The sequence below is a fragment of the Drosophila biarmipes genome, chromosome X, assembly GCF_025231255.1.
Source record: "Drosophila biarmipes strain raj3 chromosome X, RU_DBia_V1.1, whole genome shotgun sequence".
Lineage (NCBI taxonomy): Eukaryota > Metazoa > Arthropoda > Insecta > Diptera > Drosophilidae > Drosophila > Drosophila biarmipes.
In genome coordinates this window covers 20,669,228-20,683,710 of record NC_066611.1, presented here as the reverse complement: position 1 = coordinate 20,683,710, position 14,483 = coordinate 20,669,228, and the positions used below count along the sequence as shown (strand labels likewise).

Genomic DNA, 14,483 nt, shown 5'->3' with positions numbered 1-14,483 from the left:
TCTTGAGTGGACCTATCGACATCAGCTGTTAAAAAGCGCCCAAAAAGTAACTTTATAAACTATAATTGTGATATTATTAATTAATATTATTATAATTATAAATTTTAAGGTTTCCACCATTTAATAATGAGTTTATTTCAATATTTGGTATTTAGTTTTTCTTCTAAAACCTAAAATCTGTGATTACCATTTATGTTTGTCTCAAAGCTATGGTTTTTCCAACGCCATGTTTATTCTCAACGTAAAAATGTCAAAACTTCCGGATTTCAAAAATACTTGAGTGACCAGAACTCTGAATTTAATGTCCATATCTCAATAACCTCCTAAAATTGTACCATCTGTCATAGCAAAAGTCCTTTATTGAATTCAAGATGTAAAGTTGTACTAACTTGTTGTTGTAGGTCGTAATAACTTTTGTCATAAAACTTGTGCAATTTCTAACAAGAATAAATCTCTAATCTATGAACTTAAATAATAAATACAAATATTGAACACACAAATAAATTAAGCATATTAGTGGATTTTAGGGTGACCCCAAATTCAACGGTGACACTAACGCAGTGGCATCCCTGCGGGCCGGCGCTGCCACCCCCCGCCAACTGTCAGAAAAAGGCGCCAAAAATTGGCGAAGCACGCAGCTGTAAACATTAGCAGACCCAAACCGAGTTTTAGCGCGTTACCTGGCGTTGCTTTGTTTATTTACCAGTTCCAATCGAACAGTGACCCAACATGGATGTAGCGGATGCTCAGGTCGGCCAGCTGCGCGTCAAGGACGAGGTGGGCATTCGCGCCCAGAAGCTCTTCCAGGATTTCCTCGAGGAGTTCAAGGAGGACGGCGAGATCAAGTACACGCGCCCGGCGGCCAGCCTGGAATCCCCGGATCGCTGTACCCTGGAGGTCAGCTTCGAGGATGTGGAGAAGTACGACCAGAACCTGGCCACCGCCATCATCGAGGAGTACTACCACATCTACCCCTTCCTCTGCCAGTCGGTTTCCAACTACGTGAAGGACAGGATTGGGCTGAAGACGCAGAAGGACTGCTATGTGGCCTTCACGGAGGTGCCCACGCGGCACAAGGTGCGCGACCTGACCACCTCCAAGATCGGCACCCTCATCCGCATCTCCGGCCAGGTGGTGCGCACCCATCCCGTCCATCCGGAGCTTGTTTCTGGCGTGTTCATGTGCCTGGACTGCCAGACGGAGATCCGCAATGTGGAGCAGCAGTTCAAGTTCACCAACCCGACCATTTGCCGCAATCCCGTGTGCTCCAATCGCCGGCGATTCATGCTGGATGTGGAGAAGAGTCTGTTCCTGGACTTCCAGAAGATTCGCATCCAGGAAACGCAGGCGGAGCTGCCGCGCGGCTGTATTCCCCGCGCAGTGGAGATCATTCTGCGCTCGGAGCTGGTGGAAACCGTTCAGGCTGGCGATCGCTATGACTTCACGGGCACTCTGATCGTGGTTCCCGACGTGAGTGTTCTCGGAGGCGTGGGAACTCGGGCGGAGACCAGTTCCCGCCACAAGCCAGGCGAGGGAATGGAGGGAGTGACTGGGCTAAAGGCCCTGGGCATGCGGGAGCTCAACTACAGGATGGCCTTCCTCGCCTGCAGCGTTCAGGCCACCACAGCCCGTTTTGGCGGCACCGATCTGCCCATGTCGGAGGTCACGGCGGAGGATATGAAGAAGCAGATGACGGACGCCGAGTGGCACAAGATCTACGAGATGTCCAAGGACCGCAATCTCTACCAGAACCTGATCAGCAGCCTGTTCCCCTCGATCTACGGCAATGATGAGGTCAAGCGGGGCATTCTCCTCCAGCAATTTGGCGGCGTTGCCAAGACCACAACCGAGAAGACTTCGCTGCGTGGTGACATCAATGTGTGCATCGTGGGCGATCCCAGTACGGCCAAGTCGCAGTTCCTCAAGCAGGTCTCCGACTTCTCGCCCAGAGCCATCTACACCTCGGGCAAGGCTTCATCGGCGGCGGGTTTGACGGCAGCTGTGGTGCGCGATGAGGAGTCCTTCGACTTCGTCATCGAGGCGGGAGCCCTCATGTTGGCGGACAATGGCATTTGCTGCATCGACGAGTTCGACAAGATGGACCAGCGCGATCAGGTGGCCATCCACGAGGCCATGGAGCAGCAGACCATCTCGATAGCTCGCGCCGGAGTCCGAGCCACTCTGAATGCGCGCACCTCCATCCTGGCCGCCGCCAATCCCATCAACGGACGCTACGATCGTTCGAAGAGCCTGCAGCAGAACATCCAGCTGTCGGCGCCGATTATGTCGCGTTTCGATCTGTTCTTCATCCTCGTGGACGAGTGCAACGAGGTGGTGGACTATGCCATTGCGCGTAAGATCGTCGACCTGCACTCGAACATCGAGGAGTCGGTGGAGCGGGCCTATACCCGCGAAGAGGTCCTCCGCTATGTGACTTTCGCGCGGCAATTCAAGCCGGTGATTGGCCAGGAGGCCGGCAAGATGCTGGTGGAGAACTACGGGCATCTGCGGCAGCGCGACACGGGCACCTCGGGCAGGAGCACATGGAGGATCACGGTGCGTCAGCTGGAGTCCATGATACGCCTGAGCGAGGCCATGGCCAAGCTGGAGTGCTCCAATCGCGTGCTCGAGCGCCACGTCAAGGAGGCCTTCCGCTTGCTGAACAAGTCCATCATCCGCGTGGAGCAGCCGGACATTCATCTGGACGACGACGAGGGTCTGGACGTGGACGACGGCATTCAGCACGACATCGATATGGAGAACAACGGAGCGGCGGCCAACATTGACGAGAACATGGACACCTCCGGCAGTGGGGCTGTGCAGAAGAAGAAGTTCACGCTGTCCTTCGAGGACTACAAGAATCTGTCCACCATGCTGGTGCTGCACATGCGCGGCGAGGAGGCGCGCTGCGAGGTGGAGGGCAGTGACACGGGCATCAAGCGCAGCGATGTGGTCACCTGGTATCTGGAGCAGGTGGCCGAGCAGATCGAGTCCGAGGACGAGCTGATCTCGCGCAAGAACCTCATCGAGAAGCTGATCGACCGGCTTATCTACCACGACCAGGTCATTATTCCGCTCAAGACCTCCCAGCTGAAGCCGCGCATCAAGGGACAGGGCCAGGAGGATGAGCAGTCGGAGGACGATCCCCTGCTGGTGGTGCACCCCAACTATATTGTGGAGTGATCAAGGCCGTCCAGCAGTTGATTACCCCTAACCACCTAGTTAAGTTTCTGTTTCCGCATCCTTGATTTTTTTGCTACCTAATCATTGTATTTAGCCGTAAGTCTAGAGTTTAGAGACATTACTAAAGCCCATCAGGGAGTTGTTGATCCCCTTGTGGTCAAGTTACGTTCCAAATCATCCATGTTTTCGCCAAAATAAACGTTCATCTCAAGTTTAAGCCGGTTTCTTTACTCTTTCAATGGGCAGTTGCAGTTGTTTCCTTTATTTTCGGTGCCATAATCAGTGTTTTACGATTTTGAATTGGAATCCTCTGCTTTCGCCGAAATAAACGCTCATCTGAAGTTCAGCTTGGTTTCTTTCATTTTAATTGTACAGATGCGTTGATAAATTGCCTATGAAATAAAAACGAGGCCCGCAGACGATCGAGAGGAGGGTGCTGTTGCTGCTGTCTACTTCTCGAAGGTGTAGTGCTTGACGCCATCGCCGGGATATTGCTTGGCGGCCACGGGGCGGTACATCTTCTTGTCTTCCAGCCAGTAGTAGAGGGCCAGGCAGCCGGACATGACGCCCAGGAAGCAGACGAAGTAGTACGCGTTGCTGTAGCGCGGCTGTTCCGCCTGCGACCAGCGGTCCTCGCTGTACAGATCGTGATCCGCCGAGATCTGCGGGGGAAACAGAGTGCATTGAATGGGGCTCTATGGAGCTAGTTAGCCTGGTAATCCGCTTACGGGCTCGTGGTGGTTGCGCTTGTGCTCCGGATAGTCCCAGGGATAGTAGTTGTCCTTGGCCTCCACGCCTAGACCGCCGCCCACTTTGGGATAGTCGCCGTAGCCCAGGCCGTCGTCAGCGTACGGTTTGTACTCCTCCGGCAGGAGGTAGTACTTCTTGGCCGCCGCCAGGCGCTCCTTCTCCGTCTGTGGATAGGGTGCCGGCTTGAAGTCCTTGTTCCAGCCAGCCACTAGAATGGGAAAACGAGTTCTTAGCTCGGCCCAGGCCAAAGTTACGTAAACAAGAGGTAAACAGAGGGGCACATTCGCCGGATTCCTGCTCCTCCGCCTCGGCACTTACTGCTGCGGATCGCCTGGCGAGCCACGGCGGGATGGGCGGCGCACAGCTTTTGGGCCAGGCCCACGGTTTTCACAAACGCCGACATTGCAGGCTCGCTTCAAAGTTCCCGAATTTATTTCCGATTTCAGTAGAAACAGCTGTTCGCCTGCGGATGCGGAACAATCGATGGGTTGTCGCTATCGCGCCAGCTATCGATAGTTGCCAAGCGATAGTTGGTGTGTGCAAAAAAGAATGGCTAGTTTCAATATTCAAGTTTACTAATTTTAAAACTATAGAGGATTTGATTTCTGACAGTGAAGTCTTAGTATTCTCCAGTTAAATACATGTGACTATTAAAATGTTCCATTGCTGGCTGCTCGTTTCTTAGAATACAAGAGTATAAATTATTTTTTATTTAAATGGAAAACTTGGATGTTTGGACCTCAACCTAACCTCTTCTTAAACGATATTTTCGACATTCCTTTCTAAGTTACAATTCAGCAACTATCGATAGCAACCATCGGTGCGCGATAGTCCGCACCCGCGCAACGACGCTTTGTTGTTGTTTTTGTTGGTGTTGTTGTGGTGGGCTCGTCCGCGAAAGATCACTTGGCAAACTTATTTATTTAATTGATTTGATTCCATCAAGAAGAAGGCGCAAAGATGGTGCTACCCCTATTGCAGCGCTCCTCGCTTCGCGGCGTCCAGCAGATTACGAAGCCCTGGGCCTCCCTTGGAGGTGTGCGTCTGGTAAGACTTGAAATGTGCACTGGATATATTCCCCCCGACATGGCAAATACCGCCTTATGTAATGCTTGTTGCGCCCCGAACCGCCTAAAACTCCCTGAAACGCATATATTTGCAACAAAACAGGGCGGAGGTGCGAACGAAAATGCATAAAAGCCGGCGTTTCGTAATCGTTACACAACGGAAAGTGGAAGTGGCCGCCTTCCAGCTGGAAGCCTCTTGTACAACTGCAACTCCGACCACTTGTGGACCGTCTCCAATCGGACCTTCGGCTGGCCTTCCAACTGGAAGCCGCTGCATTGATTTTTCGCTCAACTTTTCTCAGCTGTTGTTGTTTTGTAACTCGCCCTGGAATCACATGATAGAAGAGCGAAGCAAACCCACACCGCGAAAAAACTCGCGAAACGAGTTGTAATTCAAGAAATTGTGCCTGCCCAGCAGATTCCTGTTTTCGGCAATTGAGTCAGAACCGGTTGGTTCTACATTTTCGCCGGCATGGTACATCCCTCTGCCGACCACTGTAATACACTCCCCGACCGTTCAGATAGCTATCTATATATATGGCTCCAGATAGTGGGGATGGTCGGGCGCAAAGTGCACTCATAAATCCGGGGTGTGATACCATCGCACACTGCTGGCCAAAGGAATAGCTCTGGAAACCCAAAATATAACGGTCTACTATAATTCTCAACTCCCTTTCGGTTCCCGAATTGTGGTTTAAGTACAAAATTTATCAACAAAATGCCCCCTAGCACTTGTTTTTATAAGTATAAAGACAATTCTGAATAGTATAGAATATTTCTTTCTTCATTGCAGATTAAATGTAGAAAAGTCTGTGATAATTTATCTCCCTAAATATGCATATGTTACTACAGAGATTTTCTGGTTCCGGCAATTTTATTTAACAAAGATTTATTTTAGGTAAAATATTTAAAGTTTTACTACAATGCATCAGGTTTTCCCTACATACTTTAGGAATAATATATATTAAATGATATAAGAAAGATCCATAGTGTTTCTTGATAAACGTTTTGTTTGAATGGTTAGGAGGTGTAGGAATAAAACCTATCAAATTACACACAAGAAATCCGTAGAGAGTTCCTTGGTAAAAACGATGGTAAATGGTTAGGATGAGCACCCGACAGTCATCCTCTCAACTGGTTAAGCACTCAGGAAATCCGCGCGGCCACCTTCAAACTTCGAGTGCTATTGGCGTGGCCCGCGCTGTTCCCCGAGTGCCAAAGCGCGGCTGATTAGCAGAGCACCCCATGCCAAGTAGGGTCTTCGGCGTTCAGTCGTCGCGCCCCCCGAGAACCGCCCGCTTTACACCTCCGCAGTCCCCTGTTTTTCGTCGAGAGCGCTCTTTCAAGAATCTGTTCCGTTCACTCGGCCTTATCGGTCTCCGCTGCCCAGCGCCTCAGTAAGCTCCGAGCAGCAGCCGTCGTCGAGTGTCCGTCCTCTGATTCCCACTGATTCCAGCTCCGCTTGCACCCAACTTATCTGCCACCCTCTTATCGGCCCACCTCTCTCGAAATGGTCAGATGGGCCCCCTTTCGCAGTCGACTCCCGTTCCTAATCTGGTTGTTCTCCCCGCAGGCCTCCCAGGAGTTTCGCGTGGAGAGCGACACCTTCGGCGAGCTGAAGGTGCCCGCGGACAAGTACTATGGCGCCCAGACGATGCGCTCCCAGATCAACTTCCCCATCGGCGGGGCCACCGAGCGGATGCCCGTGAGTACTCCCCAGCAGATCGCAATCCCGAGGAGCAACTAACTCGCCTCGCTTGTGCTAGTTTATGAGTCAGTAGTGACAATGGAGCCCATTGCTTATTGTAACCCGTGAGTTATTGACTTCCCTTATGAGATCTTACGGGGAGAACCTCTCCTATCGGGAATTTCAATTAACTTTTCAATGACTTTCTTCTCTATTCCCTCTCAATTGGGGATTGGGGCTTCTTAAAAGTATTCCTAAAATACATACAAAAACAAGGCTCCACCGTTTGGTTTGCACATCAACCTCTTCGATTTCGATTTCGATTTCATATTCAAGGCTCAAAAAGTAGCGAGGTTTAGCTAATTACCAAGTATAATAAAGTTGGAACTCGGCTTCGCCCGCGGAGAACAGAGAAAACACATTTGTACACCTAGTTTAATGCGCTTCTCAGGGTTTAAAAATAGCTTTTAGGTCATTAGCTACAAAATACTTTAGGAATGCGTCCTAGTTAGAGGATCGATCATGCTGATTCCTTGGAAAATAGTTTTCATTTGACTGGACTAATGATCCCACCCCTCCTCCCCAGAAACCCGTGGTGCAGGCCATGGGCATCCTGAAGAAGGCCGCCGCCGAGGTGAACAAGGAGTTCGGGCTGGACAGCAAGGTGAGCGAGGCGATCTCGAAGGCGGCCGACGACGTGATCTCCGGCAAGCTGTACGCCGACCACTTCCCGCTGGTCATCTGGCAGACGGGCTCCGGCACCCAGAGCAACATGAACGTGAATGAGGTGGGTAGGGGGGTAGGGACTCGCTTGCTTCACCGGCAACTCCCTCATAACTCTGCAATCCCGCCCGCCAGGTCATCAGCAACCGCGCCATCGAGCTGCTGGGCGGCAAGCTGGGCAGCAAGACGCCCGTGCATCCCAACGACCACGTGAACAAGTCGCAGAGCTCCAACGACACCTTCCCCACGGCCATCCACATCTCGGTGGCCCTGGAGCTGAACAACAACCTCAAGCCGGCGATCAAGACGCTGCACGACGCCCTGCGGGCCAAGTCGGAGGAGTTCAAGGACATCATCAAGATTGGCCGCACCCACACCATGGACGCGGTGCCCCTGACGCTGGGCCAGGAGTTCAGCGGCTATGCCCAGCAGCTGGCCTACGCCCAGGAGCGCATCGACGCCTGTCTGCCGCGCGTCTACGAGCTGGCCCTGGGCGGCACTGCCGTGGGCACTGGTCTGAACACCCGCAAGGGCTTCGCCGAGAAGTGCGCGGCCAAGATCGCCGAGCTGACCAACCTGCCCTTCGTCACCGCGCCCAACAAGTTCGAGGCCCTGGCCGCCCGCGACGCCATGGTGGAGGTGCACGGCGTGCTCAACACGATCGCCGTCAGCCTGATGAAGATCGCCAACGACATCCGCTTCCTGGGCTCCGGACCGCGGTGCGGCCTGGGCGAGCTTTCGCTGCCGGAGAACGAGCCCGGCAGCTCCATCATGCCCGGCAAGGTGAATCCCACGCAGTGCGAGTCGCTCACCATGCTCTCCGCCCAGGTGATGGGCAACCAGGTGGCCGTCACCATCGGCGGCTCCAACGGACACTTCGAGCTGAACGTGTTCAAGCCCCTCATCGTGTCCAACGTGCTGCGCTCCATTCGGCTGTTGTGTAAGCTTGGGAGGCGAAGGGCTTATCAAGAGGCTTCCAAGTAACTATCTTCCCTTTGCAGCTGATGGCAGCCGGACCTTCACTGCCAACTGCGTGAATGGCATCCAGGCCAACCGCGAGAACATTGCCAAGATCATGAACGAGTCGCTGATGCTGGTCACCGCCCTGAACCCCCACATCGGCTACGACAAGGCCGCCAAGATCGCCAAGACGGCGCACAAGAACGGAACGACCCTCAAGGAGGAGGCCATCAACCTGGGCTACCTCACGGAGCAGCAGTTCAACGACTGGGTGCGCCCCGAGCAGATGCTGGGACCCAAGTGAGCAGTAGGCCAACCTGCCGCCGCCCGACCCCAAAATACACCCATCGCTGTCATCGGAAACCCGGACTAGTCGGTTTGCCAGCCTGTCGGCTTTAAGTTCGTTTGTATATGAATCGCTTGGAATCACAGACCCAATAATAACTGAAAATGCTGAAGCAATCCACTGGCCTGAGCCTGGCCAGACGCCGTCTCTGGGTGGCTTGCGGCGGCCTGCGGGCCAAGGAAGTAAGTGGAGTTGGTACGTGGGCTTCTGGTGACTACAGGGGTGGCTTTTCCAGGGCGACAAGGGCAAGGGTAAGGGCAACGAGAAGTTCCGCCTGGAGAGGGACACCTTCGGGGAGCTCAAGGTGCCGGCGGACAAGCTCTACGGGGCCCAGACAATGCGCTCCAAGCTGAATTTTCCCATTGGCGACATAGCCGAGCGCATGCCGGTAGGAGATTATAGATTCCGCGGGCTCAGAGCCCTCCTCCTAACCTATCCCGTCCCACTGCCCGCAGATGCCGGTGATCCAGGCCATGGGCATCCTGAAGAAGGCCTGCGCCGAGGTCAACAAGGAGTTCGGCCTGGACGGCAAGATCTCGGACGCAGTCTCCTGCGCCTGCGACGACGTGATCTCCGGCAAGCTGTACAAGCAGGGCCACTTCCCACTGGTCATCTGGCAGACGGGCTCGGGCACCCAGTCCAATATGAACACCAACGAGGTGAGATTGGGTGGGCAGAACGAAAAAGGGATGAAATACTGGGTGTTAGGTAACACCGCGTGTTTTGAGGCCGAATGTTGCCAAGTACTCTTCCAGGCTGATTGGGTTTTTTGCCAATCCCACCCAGGTGATCAGCAACGCGGCCATCAAGATGATGGGTGGCGAGCTGGGCAGCAAGAAGCCGGTGCACCCGAACGACCATGTGAACAAGTCGCAGAGCTCCAACGACACCTTCCCCACGGCCATCCACATCTCGGTGGGCATGGAGCTGAACGAGCGCCTCATCCCGTCGGTGGCCCACCTGCGGGACGCCCTCAAGTCCAAGTCGGACGAGTTCAAGGACGTCATCAAGATAGGGCGCACCCACCTGATGGACGCGGTTCCGCTGACCCTGGGCCAGGAGTTCAGTGGCTACACGCAGCAGCTGACCTACGGCCTGGACAGGATCAAGGCCTGCCTGCCGCGGGTCTACGAGCTGGCCCTGGGCGGCACTGCGGTGGGCACTGGCCTGAACACCCACAAGGGGTTCGCCGAGAAGGTGGCCAAGCGCATTGCCGAGCTCACCTGCCTGCCCTTCGTGACGGCACCCAACAAGTTCGAGGCCCTGGCCGCCCGCGATGCCATGGTGGAGGTGCACGGCGTGCTCAACACGATCGCCGTCAGCCTGATGAAGATCGCCAACGACATCCGCCTGCTGGGATCGGGTCCGCGGTGCGGCCTGGGGGAGCTCCTGTTGCCGGAGAACGAGCCCGGCAGCTCCATCATGCCCGGCAAGGTGAATCCCACGCAGTGCGAGTCGATGACCATGCTGTGTGCCCAGGTGATGGGCAACCAGGTGGCGGTCTCCATCGGCGGCTGCAACGGGCACTTCGAGCTGAATGTCTTCAAGCCGCTGATAGTATCGAACGTTCTTCGCTCCATACGGCTATTGGGTGGGTATTGATGATATTCCTTGAGGATCCTTGCTAGGAACCTGCTTCTCCACAGCCGATGGCAGCATGACCTTCAGCAAGAACTGCGTGGAGGGCCTGCAGGCCAACAAGGAGAGGATCGACAAGATCATGAACGAGTCGCTGATGCTGGTCACCGCCCTGAACCCCCACATCGGCTACGACAAGTCCGCCCAGATCGCGAAGACGGCCCACAAGAACAAGACGACCCTGAAGGAGGAGGCCCTGAAGACCGGCATCACTGAGGAGCAGTTCAAGGAGTGGGTCAACCCCAAGGAGATGCTGGGACCCAAGTGATCCCCGTCTTGGCCACCTCCCCTGTTGCCAGTTGCTTGTAATAAATTTGCCATGTACAGAGACTACTAGAAGAAGTAAATGTTTTGGTTTCCAACTTATTCTCAAATTTTTCGAAAAAGTAACGGTCTTTGGTTTCGAATTGCAAGTGGTTGGAGTCCCAGCTAAGACCCGCAGGGTCGGGTCGCCGGTATCGATTTTTAAACCGCAGTATACCGTAAATCGCAGTGGTCACACTGGCGCTCTGCTGTTTTTAACGTTTTCTTTGTTTTTATCGCGAGTTCCAGCGTAATTAGCTGCTGTTTTTGGTTGGAACATAAACTGTAGGGGCAGACAAACAAGCTTTCAATTCGGTGGCCTTTTTCCCGGTCTAAAAAGTTCGAGCTGGGGGCGATTATCTAACGACAACATCGAAACGAGCGTTGGAGTAGGCGCAGATAAAAAGAACAAGGCAGCCAGGCAAGTTGGCTCTCGAAAATTATCCGTTCTGTCCAGTAAAGAGGAGCAAAATCAGCGTAGCCCACACGGGAGTCGAAAAGGCGCAATATCTTTCGAGTCAGAGGAAACAAACCTTTCGGATCCACGGATTTCGCCTTGTAGTTGCACCACCACCCACTCTGCAGCCCCACCCCCTGCAGCGGCTGCACCGCCCACTCCCAACACCCACAAACAAAATTATATTTACGACGCAAAAGCGAAACAATCGAATCGACAGCAGCTGTTCGGCTATCGATCGCGCGCAGATCGATAACACACAGGAGCAACGTTGGCGAAGAAGAAGAGGCAGCCAGAGTTGAGCACCGAGAAACCTAGGAAACAAGGTAATTTTAAACTCGAATGGGTGGCGAGACGGCTGTCTTAGAGGTTATTCCGATTGCAGGCACTTGAGCCGAGGTCTTCGTGGGCCGAAAGATGTCTGTGAGACTGCTGACCGTGCGACTGATCAAACATGGTCGCTACATTTTGCGCAGCTACTGTAAACGTGATATACACGCCAACATTTTGGACCAGAATCAATTGAAGACAAGAAGCAAGCGAGGCTTTCCCCTACCCTCCACCGCCGCCCATGTGGCGCGGGTGAGTAGTCCTAGAATCCCTTGCCTAGGCCCGCTGTTTAACCCGCCCCAATCCCCGCCAGACAACGCCCCAGCAGGCGGCCAAAGCGGTGGTCAATGTAGTGCCCCGCACCGCCACTTCCCCGGCGGGATCACCACTGACCGGCAGCTCGCCCAGCAGCAGTGGTCTCTTCCGAGTGGGCCAGCATGCCCGCAAGCTCTTCATCGACAACATCCTGAGCCGGGTCACCACCACCTACTCGGAGGATCTGCGCCAGCGGGCCACCCGCAAGCTCTTCTTCGGCGACTCGGCCCCATTTTTCGCCCTCATCGGCGTGAGCCTGGCCTCCGGATCGGGCGTGCTCAGCAAGGAGGATGAACTGGAGGGCGTGTGCTGGGAGATTCGCGAGGCAGCTGGCCGGCTGCAGCAAGCCTGGAACCAGGACGAGATCTCCGAGACGCTGGACAGCAAGTTCAGCATTGATGATCTGGAAATAGGGCCACCCATTGCCAAAGGTTGTGCCGCTGTCGTCTACGCAGCGGCCTTCAAGAAGGATGGCGCCGCGGAGACATCCATCCCTACCGATACGGAGCCGCCACAGGCAACTCCCGCCTTCGCTCCAAACAGCTGGAGTGCCCACGAGATGATGTCGCCGCTGCAGAACATGTCGCGCTTTGTCCACAACTTTGGCGGCTCCGTGGACAACATCTTCCACTACAGCCAGCCCTCGGCGGCCAGTGACTTTGTGGGCGCCCAGGAGAGAGAGCAGGAGCAGCAGCAGGACCAGGACCCCAAAAGCAGTGCCTTCAACGTGGTAAATGGAAAATCCACACCCAGCCTTGCTTGCGATACTCACCCCCTTTACTTGCAGAATCCGTCAGGGAATCCAAAGTTAAACAGCTCGGTGGACCACTATCCGCTGGCCCTGAAAATGATGTTCAACTACGACATCCAGAGCAACGCCCTGTCCATCCTGCGAGCCATGTACAAGGAGACAGTGCCGGCCCGTCAGCGGGGCATGAACGAGGCCTCCGACGAGTGGGAGCGCCTGCTGCAGAACCAGACGGTCGCCCTGCCGCCGCACCCCAACATAGTCTGCATGTTCGGCTTCTTTTGCGACGAGGTGCGCAACTTTCCCGACGGCCACCTCCTGTACCCGGTGGCGCAGCCGCAACGGATCAATCCGCAGGGCTACGGGCGCAACATGTCGCTGTATCTGCTGATGAAGCGCTACGACCACAGCCTGCGCGGCCTGCTCGACAACCAGGAGCTGGACACGCGCACGCGCATCCTGTTGCTGGCCCAAATGCTCGAGGCGGTCAACCACCTGAGTCGCCACGGGGTGGCCCATCGTGATCTCAAGTCGGACAACGTGCTTATCGAGCTGCAGGACGATGCCTCGCCGGTGCTGGTGCTCTCGGACTTCGGCTGCTGCCTGGCGGACAAGGTGCACGGCCTGCGCCTGCCGTACGTGTCGCACGACGTGGACAAGGGCGGCAATGCGGCGCTGATGGCGCCGGAGATCTTCAACACGATGCCCGGCCCGTTCGCCGTGCTCAACTACGGCAAGGCGGATCTGTGGGCGTGCGGTGCTCTGGCCTACGAGATCTTCGGCAGCCACAATCCCTTCTACTCGAACAGCGGCGGCCTGGCTCGCGAGCGCGGCGAGCTGACGCTGTCGCTGCGGAACAGCGACTACCGGCAGGAGCAGCTGCCGCCGATGAGCGACGCCTGCCCGCCGCTGCTGCAGCAGCTGGTCTACAACATCCTCAATCCCAACCCGTCCAAGCGGGTCAGCCCGGATATTGCGGCCAATGTGGTGCAGCTGTTCCTGTGGGCCCCGTCCAACTGGCTGAAGGCGGGCGGCATGCCCAACAGCTCCGAGGTGGGTGCCTAACCAGTCAGTCTCCTGGCTCACATAGCTAATCATGTGTCTCATTTGCAGATCCTCCAGTGGCTGCTTTCGCTGACAACCAAGATCATGTGCGAGGGTCGTCCGCAGCTGGGCGCGGGGCCGCTGACCATGCCAGTGGCCACCAGCGGTCGACGCGCCTACGTGGAGTACCTGCTCATTTGCAGCTTCCTGGCACGCGCCCGGCTGCGTCGCATTCGCGGGGCCCTCAACTGGATCCAGAATGTGGTGGCGTAGGCCGTTGGCCCCCGGGATGTCTACTTGTTACCCTGAGAAAATCAAATGGAAAAGCGTGTGATACCTATATTTTACATATGTATTTATAAAACAAGTTAAAAATTAACCGCATGCTCTCCGCACGATTGTCTATTGCTCCTGGAGGTTCTCCAGTTCCTGGTTCAGCCGCTGCTCCTCGGCCAGAGCGTCCTCGTACTCGCCCTTCACGCGCAGGATGAGCTCGCTGATGGCCAGCGGCACCTCCAGCGAGTTTCCGACGCCGTTCCTCAGGTCGTCTATCAGTATCTGGACAATCTGGCTCATCTCCCTTATGCTCCTGCGCGACCGCTCTATGCGCTCCTCGAGATCGGCGTCCATGTCGCGGTTGGCTAGGTTCACCTGGGGGTGCTGCGGGAATCAGAAGGGCGCTGTATTAGATGGACATGCGCCCGGGATTGATATTTACCATGACTAGAATATTTTGATCAATTGAAGTTCGGCAAATTCGAATGTCTCCTTGACAGTACGCTAACAGCGATAGCGATTGCCCCTGCCAGGGCTTCGATAACTCCCGAGTGTTATCGATTGCCGCCAGGGCTGAAAAATAAACATTTGAAATAATTCCGATTTTTGAAAACTAAATGCACGAATGCTTATTTTTTAATTTCATTAAAAAATTG

At 54.8% G+C, this 14,483-nt stretch overlaps 5 protein-coding genes across 7 annotated transcripts; 4 read left to right on the top strand and 1 right to left on the bottom strand.

Annotated features, from left to right (window-relative positions):
- Window positions 1-598: 598 nt before the first annotated feature.
- On the top strand, window positions 599-3,400 carry LOC108023408 (DNA replication licensing factor Mcm6). The gene has a single exon (XM_017092866.2). The coding sequence runs from the start codon at window positions 730-732 to the stop codon at window positions 3,181-3,183; it is 2,454 nt and encodes an 817-aa protein (XP_016948355.1). The 5' UTR covers window positions 599-729; the 3' UTR covers window positions 3,184-3,400.
- Window positions 3,401-3,525: 125 nt separating this feature from the next.
- Window positions 3,526-4,534, bottom strand: LOC108023413 (NADH dehydrogenase [ubiquinone] 1 beta subcomplex subunit 8, mitochondrial). Its single transcript, XM_017092873.3, has 3 exons — window positions 4,252-4,534; window positions 3,912-4,141; window positions 3,526-3,845 (listed from the first exon to the last, which is right to left on the bottom strand). The coding sequence occupies exons 1-3, from the start codon at window positions 4,334-4,336 to the stop codon at window positions 3,633-3,635; spliced, it is 528 nt and encodes a 175-aa protein (XP_016948362.1). The 5' UTR covers window positions 4,337-4,534; the 3' UTR covers window positions 3,526-3,632.
- Window positions 4,535-4,774: 240 nt separating this feature from the next.
- LOC108023412 (fumarate hydratase, mitochondrial) lies at window positions 4,775-8,832 on the top strand. 2 transcript variants are annotated; one of them, XM_017092870.3, is made up of 5 exons: window positions 4,775-4,980; window positions 6,574-6,705; window positions 7,274-7,474; window positions 7,546-8,350; window positions 8,412-8,832. In XM_017092870.3, exons 1-5 carry the CDS (start codon window positions 4,894-4,896, stop codon window positions 8,672-8,674), a joined length of 1,488 nt encoding a protein of 495 aa, XP_016948359.1. In that variant the 5' UTR covers window positions 4,775-4,893; the 3' UTR covers window positions 8,675-8,832. The 2 variants fall into 2 exon arrangements, with proteins under 2 accessions (XP_016948359.1, XP_016948361.1); XM_017092872.3 differs by lacking the exon at window positions 4,775-4,980 and adding an exon at window positions 6,365-6,513.
- LOC108023411 (probable fumarate hydratase, mitochondrial) lies at window positions 8,753-10,720 on the top strand. The gene is made up of 5 exons (XM_017092868.2): window positions 8,753-8,898; window positions 8,952-9,104; window positions 9,172-9,375; window positions 9,503-10,307; window positions 10,363-10,720. The coding sequence occupies exons 1-5, from the start codon at window positions 8,821-8,823 to the stop codon at window positions 10,620-10,622; spliced, it is 1,500 nt and encodes a 499-aa protein (XP_016948357.1). The 5' UTR covers window positions 8,753-8,820; the 3' UTR covers window positions 10,623-10,720.
- Window positions 10,721-10,827: 107 nt separating this feature from the next.
- Window positions 10,828-13,930, top strand: LOC108023409 (serine/threonine-protein kinase Pink1, mitochondrial). 2 transcript variants are annotated; one of them, XM_044093428.2, is made up of 5 exons: window positions 10,828-11,440; window positions 11,482-11,696; window positions 11,758-12,489; window positions 12,547-13,560; window positions 13,621-13,930. In XM_044093428.2, the coding sequence occupies exons 2-5, from the start codon at window positions 11,532-11,534 to the stop codon at window positions 13,822-13,824; spliced, it is 2,115 nt and encodes a 704-aa protein (XP_043949363.2). In that variant the 5' UTR covers window positions 10,828-11,440; window positions 11,482-11,531; the 3' UTR covers window positions 13,825-13,930. The 2 variants fall into 2 exon arrangements, with proteins under 2 accessions (XP_043949363.2, XP_016948356.3); XM_017092867.3 differs by having other exon boundaries at window positions 10,830-11,440; window positions 11,500-11,696.
- Window positions 13,931-14,483: the final 553 nt, after the last annotated feature.

Excerpts from the sequence above, each read along its gene's own strand:
- LOC108023412 (XM_017092870.3), top strand. The coding sequence starts at position 4,894 with ATGGTGCTACCCCTATTGCAGCGCTCCTCGCTTCGCGGCGTCCAGCAG. Across the intron at positions 6,706-7,273 it reads GGGCCACCGAGCGGATGCCC|AAACCCGTGGTGCAGGCCAT; the intron begins GTGAGTACTCCC and ends CCTCCTCCCCAG. Across the intron at positions 8,351-8,411 it reads GCGCTCCATTCGGCTGTTGT|CTGATGGCAGCCGGACCTTC; the intron begins GTAAGCTTGGGA and ends TTCCCTTTGCAG.
- LOC108023411 (XM_017092868.2), top strand. The coding sequence starts at position 8,821 with ATGCTGAAGCAATCCACTGGCCTGAGCCTGGCCAGACGCCGTCTCTGG. Across the intron at positions 8,899-8,951 it reads GCGGCCTGCGGGCCAAGGAA|GGCGACAAGGGCAAGGGTAA; the intron begins GTAAGTGGAGTT and ends TGGCTTTTCCAG. Across the intron at positions 10,308-10,362 it reads TCGCTCCATACGGCTATTGG|CCGATGGCAGCATGACCTTC; the intron begins GTGGGTATTGAT and ends GCTTCTCCACAG.
- LOC108023409 (XM_044093428.2), top strand. The coding sequence starts at position 11,532 with ATGTCTGTGAGACTGCTGACCGTGCGACTGATCAAACATGGTCGCTAC. Across the intron at positions 11,697-11,757 it reads CCGCCGCCCATGTGGCGCGG|ACAACGCCCCAGCAGGCGGC; the intron begins GTGAGTAGTCCT and ends AATCCCCGCCAG. Across the intron at positions 12,490-12,546 it reads AAAGCAGTGCCTTCAACGTG|AATCCGTCAGGGAATCCAAA; the intron begins GTAAATGGAAAA and ends CTTTACTTGCAG.
- LOC108023408 (XM_017092866.2), top strand. The coding sequence starts at position 730 with ATGGATGTAGCGGATGCTCAGGTCGGCCAGCTGCGCGTCAAGGACGAG.
- LOC108023413 (XM_017092873.3), bottom strand. The coding sequence starts at position 4,336 with ATGTCGGCGTTTGTGAAAACCGTGGGCCTGGCCCAAAAGCTGTGCGCC. Across the intron at positions 4,142-4,251 it reads TCGCCAGGCGATCCGCAGCA|TGGCTGGCTGGAACAAGGAC; the intron begins GTAAGTGCCGAG and ends TTCCCATTCTAG. Across the intron at positions 3,846-3,911 it reads AGCGCAACCACCACGAGCCC|ATCTCGGCGGATCACGATCT; the intron begins GTAAGCGGATTA and ends TTTCCCCCGCAG.